Source organism: Antechinus flavipes, chromosome 4, assembly GCF_016432865.1.
Source record: "Antechinus flavipes isolate AdamAnt ecotype Samford, QLD, Australia chromosome 4, AdamAnt_v2, whole genome shotgun sequence".
Lineage (NCBI taxonomy): Eukaryota > Metazoa > Chordata > Mammalia > Dasyuromorphia > Dasyuridae > Antechinus > Antechinus flavipes.
In genome coordinates, this window is record NC_067401.1 from 316,804,086 (window position 1) to 316,814,479 (window position 10,394).

Consider the following 10,394-nt stretch of genomic DNA (forward strand, 5'->3'; position numbering starts at 1 on the left):
GATGAGAGTAAGATTCACACAATGTTCCTCCCCCTCTAAATTCCCTCAGATATGATAGCTTTCCTTTGCCTCTTTGTGGGATATAGTTTCCTTCTTTTTAGCTCCCCTTTTCCCTTTTTCTGATAATATCCCCTTTCCATTTCTACTTCTTTTTTATATCAGTAAAATCAAATTATACCTGCACTTTTTATGTAGGTCCATAACAGAAATACAGTTCTAAAGAATTCATTTTTACCTTTTTCTGCTTCTCCTGAGTCCTATAGTTGGAGGTCAATTTTTTTTGTTTAGCTCTGGTTTTTTAATTAGAAACAAATAGAATTCACTTGTTTCATTAAATGTCCATCTTCTTCCCTGGAAGAAAATGCTCAGCTTAGCTGGGTAGTTTATTCTTGGCTGCATTCCAAGTTCTTTTGCCTTTTGTCATATCAGATTCCAGGCCCTTCAATCCTTTAATGTGGAAGCAGCTATATCCTGAGTGATCCTTATTGTGACTGCCCGGCATGTGAATTGTTTTTTTCTGGATGCTTGTAAAATTTTTCCTTAGTCTGATAGTTCTGAAATTTAGCCACAATATTCCTTGGAGTTTTTATTTTAGAGTATCTTTCAGAAGGTGTTCAATGAATTCTTTCAATGCCTATTTTACCTTCTGATTCTATTACATATGGGCAGTTTTCTTTGATGATTTCTTGTATAATAGTGTCTAGGATCTTTTTTTTATCATAATTTTCAAGAACTCAGTAATCCTCAGATTATCTCTTCTAGATTTATTTTCCAGGTCTGTTGTTTTTCCAAGTAGATATTTAACATTTTTTCTATTTCTTTTTCATTTTTTTGGTTTATTTATTTATTTATTTTTGTATATGCCCAACTGAGTTTTTAAATGAGTTGTTTTGCTCTGTGGAATTTTTTTTTTTCCATTTCACTAATTTCTTTTTTTTTTTTAACTGAGTTATTTTCTTTTTTCCAATTCACAAACCCTACTTTCCTGGGAATTCTTTATCTTTTCCAATTCACTATTTCTGTTTCCTTTGTAGTTCTTTACCTTTTCCAATTCACATTTCAGGAAATTCTTTTATTTTTCCACTTTATCAAATTTTTCTTTGAGTGAATTATATGCCTTTTCTGTACTCTCTTGAAGAGCTTCTCTTTTCTTTCCCCATTTTTCTTCTAGCTCTCTTTTAAGATTTCTTATAATTTCTTCTAGGAGAGCCTTATGTGATGGGGATAAGGTTACATCCCCTTTGGGGTTTTTTTCTGGAGACTGCTATTAATCTCCTCAGAGTTGAAAACCTGCTCTCTTTCTGTATAGAAGTTATCAATGGTTAGCATATTCCTGGCTTCTTACTTATTTTTTTTTTAAATTCCTTAGGGTCTGCTGCCATCAGGGCAAGGTGGTTACCAGCTTCCTCTGCAGAACAGGGATCAATATATGGACAGTAGCTGTCCTGGAAATGGTCTGCTAAGAGTGGCTGAGCTGTGGAAGTGCCCTGGGAAGAGCCCCGCACTGGAAGTGTTTCTGCCCTGGGAAGCTCAGCCAAGCCGAGGAAGTTCTATTGCCCTGGGCAGAGTTCCCTTTGCTGCTGTGCAGAAGTGTGTCTGCCCCAGGCAAAAGCCTGGTGCTGCAGATTGGGGTTGCATAGCTGTGCTGTGGTCTGGGCTGAATCACTTCCGGTGCAGGGTGGATGTAGCCAAATCCTATTACATTCTGGAATTTTTTTGGAGTATATTCTACCTTTGGTGCTTGTGTAACTTCTCGGCCGATCTACTGCTTTGCAACCAAAGCAGAGCAGCCAACGTGTAGTAGAGTCCTCCCTGCAAAATCTCCACTCACGGAGACCACCTCCGCCTTCATCCACTCAGTGTGCTAGCCTCTGCGTTCTACCTCCCTGCCTGTGCTGGCATCTCTCCCTGCCCCCTCAATCAGAACAAACCTTTTCTGGCAATTTTCCAGATTATCTTTAGCTGATAATTTGTTGTACTCCCAATATTTGTGGATTTTACCAGTTTAGAACTATTTCTGAGGCTGAATTTGGTAATTAGTAGTGAGGGTAAAAGAGGAGCTTATAATGACACATGTGTCTTCTCTGCCATCTTGGCTCTGCCCCCCTTGACTGTTTTCTCATGGTTTTTCTCTTATCTTTTTGATCACTGCATCTCAATCTCTTTTGCTGTATCACTATCCCTGTCTCACTCCTAATTAAAGAAACACACCAAGGATCTCTTCTGTATTCTCTTCTCCTTTGTCTATATAGTTTCTTTTGTGAATCTTGTGATTTCCTAAGAGATCCATTATCTTCCCTACTAGATTACTTCTAGATCTATATATCCAATCTTGTCCCTATCACCAAATATCTGCTGAGCACATTGGACCAAATATATATACTCTCAAACTCAAAATGTCAAAAATGTCTTTCTTCTCATAATCATCTTTCCTTGTGACTTAGGTACAAAATGTCCTAAAGAAGCATGAATTGCTCTCCTTCAAGTTTCACTAGCATCTCTATGTGGTCAACACAGGAGCTCTGAACTGAATTAATGCTATATTCTTGCTGAACATCTTTTTCATCCTATAGCCAATTAAACTTTAGTGAAGAGGATCAACAAATTTCTTGATTTTTTTTTCTAATTCCAAACTTGAAGCACTGGACTAGCTTGATTCAACTTATAACTGGTAGGTACTGGGGTTTCCCTTCTTTATATTAAAAAAAAAAGTATTTTACTTCTTTCAAGGGAATAAATACACCTTGGAAACATCTGTTCACAGAAGGTATCAGCTCAATAAGTTCCTTAAACTGTTTGCTAACTTATTTTTATTTCAAGTATGCTATATTATTCTTTTCTGGATGGTATATATCTTGTACTCAGCTAGTCAACTTTGTTTGCCTATTCAATATAATTCAATTAATAGAGGATTTTGTACCACAGAATATAACCGTGTCACATATCTCCATGGGTTTCAACTCTGAGCTGGAAAGCCTCGGCCATAATAGAAGAAAAAAAAAAAAAAAAACAAAGAGGAGACAGGAAGGGTGAACCAGAATCAGCACAGTCCTCACAACATCAGAGATATACAATAAAATGGCACTTTTGCTTTAAAGAGACCTGAACTTTGCTGAGGAAATAGGGATCAGAAAAGTTTTAGCTTGTAAGCAATTGTGAAGTGATGATGTTTTCTGTGTTTTCTCATTGTTTGGGGGGATAATATCCCATATAAGTGAACAGAAATTTTCTATTATGTTCAAATCACTCCCTAATATATCAATTGTGTTGTAACAAATTCACCTTTTCAAAACAAGCATTATAGTAGAATTGAATGGAATGAACTCACAATTCATCTTTATTTTCCAGAGGTCAACTTCCTTCCCTTTCCATTGTGATGCATCTTTTTGTTTTTTAAATCAACCATCCCTCCCATTTCCTAATGACCAAATAAATGCCCACAAAGATGCCATATTGGACAATTACAGCCATTCTGCTTCCTGCAGTCTCCTTACTATTACTCTACTCTTTGATCAATACCACTCCACTGGAAATTTAGATTGCATCTTTTTCTCTTACTGCAGTAGATGAGACGTTTCTTATCTTGCCAGAAATCAAACTTCTATAAAACTTCCTGCAATCTCTTCAGCCTGTCATACCTCCCCTCCCTTTGCAATATTCCTTTATCTTTTTTTCCATTCGAATAATTTTCTTTAGTACCAAGACATGTTTTTTGTTCATATTTACATTCCTAATTCTTTGAACAATAAATATCACAGAAATCTTTACAGCATTTGACACTATCACCCGCTTTTTGAGTCTTTTCTGTTTTCTCTCTGTACTCTCTCCTGGTTCTCTTTTAAGTAGAGAACTACTCTTTCTTATTCTTTGCCAGATCTTCATCTAGGTTATCTGTGAATATCTGTTCTAGCTTCTTCTCACTTTCTACTATTTAATTCAATCTTATCAGAAACTATGAATTCAATTGTTAACTTCATGCTGAATATTCTCAAATATACTTACCCTTCCCTAACCTCTGCACTCACCTCCAACCTCAAGTTTCCAATAGCTCAAATTAGATGTCCTGTAAAAATCTCAAATTCTACACATATAAAACTAAACTCATTATCATTATTTGCCCAAAAAAACTCTACCCTCTTCCTAATATCTGTTGTTATTATAAAAGTACCACCTTCCTCCCAGTCAACCAGACTTAAAATCTAAGTGTTATCTTCCACTCTTTATTCTCTCTCATTTTCTATATTCAATCTTTGCTAAGGTCTGTCAATTTTATAATTTTAACATCTCTCCCATTCTCTCTGGTACTACTACCATCCTGATAGAGGCCACCATTACCTCACATCTAGACAATTTCAATAATATTTTGCCATATTGGCAAAGGGCAATATTACACAGATGCTATTTTTTATATTGTTTATAATGCTTAATTGTCTTGTTTTCTTCCTAGACAAAAGGGAAAGTTAATTAAGGAAACAGAAGAGGGAAGCTCAAGCCCTCTTGAGTACTACCAGATCTACATAGAAATAGAGAAAAGGAAAAAATCCCCAGTTGGATCCACTACTGAATGATAAGTAAATATTAATGAGTTAAAAGTTCTTTCTGAGATGATAAAACCCAAATTTGGCTTATCATCCAGCAATTTGAATGTTATAAATTGGTAATTTGCTAATTAAATTTAGGGAAGTGAATATTTAAGCAAATGACTTTCCTTGCAAGTTTAGAGAAAGTTATAGCTAAGACAATTTGGCTATCACGTATAAGAATTGTAAGATTATTAATTATTTGGAGTTATTATCATAGTGTTAAAATCTAAAATGTATGATTGCTGCTTATTCAGAGCAATTCACTTTAGGGTTTCAAGATGTACACCATCCTCAATGATTTGGTCTCCCTGCAAAAGTATTTTTCCACTTCAGTCCATCATTTTCTCATTTGCTAGTGATCATCCTAAAGCAAAAGTCTAACCATGTTGCCTCCTCTACTCAATAAACTCTAGAGACTCCCTATTCTTTCCAGGATTAAATACAAAATCTGCTTTTAGGCATTCGATGCCCTTTATAACCTTTCCTCCCCATACTTTTTTTTTTTCTCCTTCCCCTTACTTTTTCAGTCTTCTCATATTTTATACTTCTAAGCCTTCATAAATTCTTCAATCCCATAACCTCTTTGCTATTCCTCAAACCAGTCTCCTAACTCTGGTCACTTTTGTTGACAGTTTAACATGTCTGGAATTTTCTCTCTCCTCATTCCTATTTTTGAATTACCTCGCTTCTTCTAAGTCCCAAAAACCATTTAGCCTACTACAGGAAGCCTTTCCCAGACCCCTTAATTCTAATATCTTCCCTCTGTGGATTATTTCAAATTTATGTCATATATAGTTTTATTTGTACATGGATATTTGAATGTTATCTCCTCTATTAAACTGTGTAATGATCGCGTATTTAAAATCAGCCAGAGTCAGGAACTCAGGTTAAGGGGAAAATCTTCGGTCTTTATTGAAGTGAAGAGGTGAAAAAAGATTGCGATAGCAATATGGGCAAGAAGGATTGCGATAGCAATATAGGCAGCTGCGACAGGAAGCCAGCTAGCAGAGAAAGTGGGGCCTGAGCTCTCCTCCCCTTCCTTTTTCACTCCCCTGCCTCTACCCACCAGAATCATCATTTCCTATACAACACATCAGGACTTGCACAAAGAGTGGGTGGGGGCCATTCTTTCTCCAAGCTTATATATTAATAGAGTATGGTCCAATTACCATTTAGCCTCATGTGCTTGGGACCTCAGTGCATCAATTCAAGCCTCAGCCCATTACAAAACTGTGAGCTCTTTGAGAGCAAGGACTGTCATATCTTTATAGTTTCAGGATTTAGTACAATAACATTCACAAAGTGGAAGCTTAATTAATATTTGACTGATGGACTATTCACTTCATAATTTCCACTCCAGATGAGGAACTGTCCATAATAGTCACTGACAGATATTTACATTAGGTGGGTACAGTGTTGAAAAACTGATCAAACTACTTAATATCTGGTATCCTACAAAGTTTCCTTCAGGATATCTGAGGCTTTAAAATCCTTCATCTATATGGGAAGATTCCAGTGTCACTGATTTTTCAAACATTCTTGAGGGAGAAGAAAAAGAAAAAAATGAAATTACTTGGTTTAATCTTGGTGCCTTTTGACTAAAATATATAATACAAGCAAGTGGCTACATGAAAGGTTAAATTAATTGTTTTATTTGGGTACGAAAATGAATATGTAAATACACATGTATAAACACATTATATAATCTGAATATATTCACTGGGTATATAAATGAAATTTGAAATAAGATGCTAACAAAATTATCATCCCAGAGGGATGACAAATAAGGGGGAATGCGGAATGAAATGCTAATATGTATCTATTCCATTCCACTGATAGACTTCTCTGTTTCTTAGCCAGTAACAAATTGTTTTGACAATTACAACTTTATAGATCTGGCATTTTGCTTGATATGAAATATTGCTAGGTGAGCTTTCTTTCCTTTAAAAAAAGATTTGTTTGATATTTTTGACTTTTGTTCTTCTAAATGAATTTTTAAAATTATTTTTCTGGCTCCATAAAGTAATTTCTTAGTACTTTGATAAGGCACAAAATAAATTAATTTAAGTAAATTAGTATTGTCATTTGTATTACATTGTCTCAACTTATCAATGAGCAATTAAGAACAAAAGAAGAAAGGGAAGGAGGGAAAGGAAGGAAATTAGTATTTATTAATCTTCTACTATGTTCTAGGAATTATTCTAAACACTTTACAAATATCTCATTTGAGTCTCACAACTACCTTGGGGTATTCCCATTTTACTTTTTTTGTTGTTGTTATTGCTGAGGCAATTGGGGTTAAGTGACTTGCCCAGGGTCACCCAGCTAGGAAGTGTTATAGGTCTGAGACCAGATTGAAACTTAGATTCTCCTGACTTCAGGGCTGGTGCTCTATTGGCCAATACCTATCCGGTCAACTAGTTGCCCCTTCATTTTATATTTTTCAAACTAAAGCTACATACTGAAGTTACATTTTTAACCCATATTACTGATTTCATTTCATTGATGATTAAGAAGCTTAAGCCCAGAAAACTGAAAAGATTTTCTTGTCTTAGTTAGTTAATGTAAATGAGCAAGAAGCATAAGGAGAGAATCATTGAGAACCACTGCCAAGTTCCAGCTAGGTTCCTTTCTAATGAGCAATTTGTTGAGTCCCTATTGTTGGCAGTTAGTCAATAAGCATTTATTAAACTCCAGGCACTATGCTAAGTCCTAAATGTTGGACAGAAACTTTGCAAATCTTTGCTTGGATTTGTGGTTATACATAAATATTAACATAAGAATTATTAATACAGGTATATATGGGTTGTTCATATTATGTTTTTTTTAATCTATTTCTTTCTTTCTTTGACCAGACCTGTGATTTCCTTAACATGGCAATTTCTGTCTCCCAATATAGATCAGTACCTGCTCTATAACTTAAGAGTTTTAGAAAGCTGTTGGGGCACTAAATGAAAGAACAAGAGGTATCGTATAGTAACTATGAATTCTGATCTTCTTGAGTCTGAATCTAGTTTCCTATCTTCTAGTATACTATTCCTACAAATGAACATAATATGCATGCACAGATATGTACATGCATACAAACATATGCATGCATATGTGCGTAATACATATTGTGCATCAAATATATGCACACATATATGCACACAAGCATATATATACACATACATGTGTACACTGCATGTACTTATATAACATGTACTTAACACATTTTATATATGTATATATGTTATATAAATATAACATACATAAATTTGTAGAATTATTAATATGTTGGGTTCCATAAAGTGCGCAACAACTGGTAACTATTATTTTGGCCTAAACTATCCATGAAATAGAAATATGTGTATGCAATGCATATATTATGTAATTATTTGTATATAATGTATATAAACATGCATGTATATACATAGACACATTTGTATCATAATATATGTAAATTGTATTGACTATATATAGGTACATCAATGTATAGATCTATATATATATATATACATATATATATATATATATGTTTGTGTATGTTTTACTGCAATATAAACTATAGCTTTATAGGAAAACTTTCTAGATAATGATTTCTAAAAAAAAAAAAAGTTTTTCTTCTCAGTTCACACCTTACACTACAGGGATTCTATCTTAAGGGTTTTCAGTAGATGAGATGTCTTTAACAAAGTATGTGAATGTAAAATGTGCTTTGGGCATTAATATAATCTGACAAGATGAAAGAGGCAACTCTGATAAAAGGTGATTCAGCAGTAGCATAATCATGTCATATCTCCTAGCTCTTTGACAAAGAGAAGCTGTTCAAGGTACAGAACTAGAAGATAAGAAGAAATGCTATCATAGGAGCAGGTATGGCATTTCTTCTACTTATGCACATCCAAAGTGGTTTGCTCAAGTTAACTATTTATTTTATTCTCATTTATTTGCTGAAAATAAAGAAAATATAATTAAAGGTTCTTATTGTGATTAAATGTAAAAATTTGGAGTTGAACAGGAAAAGATCACAATGCATTTGGGTGAGGTAATAGGGAAAATTGTTTTAGATATGCATTTAATTTAAATTTAATAAAGCTGGTAAAATTTAATTTAATTAAAAATAATAAATAACTGATAAATTTCATTTAAACTTAAATGTAATGTGTCTTTTTGTAGAAGTGAGAATTTTATGGTCATCAAGAACACAGATACTCCAGGTTTCTAAAAGAAGAATCATGAATAGCAGCTCTGAGTCTCAGCCGGCAACTATACAGCTCTGCTTTGAAAATGTAAATGGGTCCTGTATTAAAAATCCCTATTCCCAAGGACCTCGGATGATCCTCTATCTTGTGTTTGGCTCTGGAGCTGTGCTTGCAGTATTTGGAAACCTCCTGGTGATGATTTCTATCTTTCATTTCAAGCAGCTGCACTCTCCAGCCAATTTTCTCATTGCCTCCTTGTCTTGTGCTGACTTTTTAGTGGGAGCCACTGTGATGCCCTTCAGTATGGTGAGGTCGGTGGAGAGTTGCTGGTATTTTGGAGAAACTTTCTGCACATTTCATAGCTGTGGTGATACAGCATTTTGTTATGCTTCCCTCTTTCATTTATGTTTCATCTCCATTGATAGATATTTTGCTGTCACTGATCCTCTGATCTATCCAACCAAGTTCACAGTGAATGTTTCAGGGCTGTGCATCGCTCTCTCCTGGATTATCCCCATTACTTATAGTGGTTCTGTTTTCTACACAGGTGCCAATGATGATGGATTAGAGGAATTAATAAGTGCTCTCACCTGTGTAGGGATTTGTCAGGTTTATGTGAATCAAAATTGGGTGCTGGTAGATTTTTTGTTGTTCTTCATTCCCACCCTAGTTATAATCATACTTTACTCTAAGATTTTTCTTGTAGCTAAATTCCAAGCTAGAAAGATTGAAAATACAAGCAGCAAAAGGGAAGCTTCATCCTCAGAGAGTTACAAAGCCAGAGTGTCTAAGAGGGAAAGAAAAGCAGCCAAAACCCTGGGTATTGCAGTAATTGCATTTCTGATTTCATGGTTACCCTATTCTATTGATGCATTGATTGATGCATTCTTGGGCTTCATCACCCCTGCCTATATTTATGAAATCCTTTGTTGGTTTGCTTATTATAACTCAGCCATGAATCCCTTGATTTATGCTTTCTTTTACCCATGGTTTAGAAAAGCAATAAAATTGATTGTTACTGGAAAAATCTTACAAGATAGCTCTTCAACTATAAATTTATTTTCTGAGCAAGGCAAAGGATTAGAATAAGGAATTTTTAAATATATTCTTATGTGTTCCTGATTCTCAAATGTATGGACAATTGCTATATAATTACAGAGAGAAAGATATAAGAAAGAAATAATCACTCAAAAGAGGAAAAAAGAAATCATTTTATATTAGGCCAAATCATAAGAGTTAGAGCCTAAGACTTAATATGTGTATTTCCTGATCATTGCTGCTTATCTTATAGAAGATTAACTAAGAGCCTCATATTCTCTATGAAATTTACCTTGGGGGTTGCTCATTTTTTTCCTCCAGACTATTGACATTTTGTTTCACATAGTCTGTACAGTCAGGCTGAACTACTTATTGTATCCCTTACACAAAAATCCCTCTCCTGCCTTTTGTGCCTTTGAATGCACTGCCTTCCTATGCCTTTAAGGGTTTTCCTTCTTAGCTCTGTTCCTTGGAATCCTTACCATCACCCTTCAAATCATCAGCTCAACTACCACAGCTACAACTTTATTAAATCTTCAAGTTGTAAATGCCAGTCAAGTCCCATCATTTTATCACACACACACACACA

General features: G+C 34.8%; 1 protein-coding gene across 1 annotated transcript; it reads left to right on the forward strand.

Moving 5' to 3' along the window:
* The first annotated feature begins 8,800 nt into the window (after nucleotides 1-8,800).
* Nucleotides 8,801-9,856, forward strand: LOC127559584 (trace amine-associated receptor 6-like). The gene has a single exon (XM_051993468.1). The coding sequence runs from the start codon at nucleotides 8,801-8,803 to the stop codon at nucleotides 9,854-9,856; it is 1,056 nt and encodes a 351-aa protein (XP_051849428.1).
* The last annotated feature ends 538 nt before the right edge of the window (nucleotides 9,857-10,394 follow it).

Excerpts from the sequence above, each read along its gene's own strand:
- LOC127559584 (XM_051993468.1), top strand. The coding sequence starts at position 8,801 with ATGAATAGCAGCTCTGAGTCTCAGCCGGCAACTATACAGCTCTGCTTT.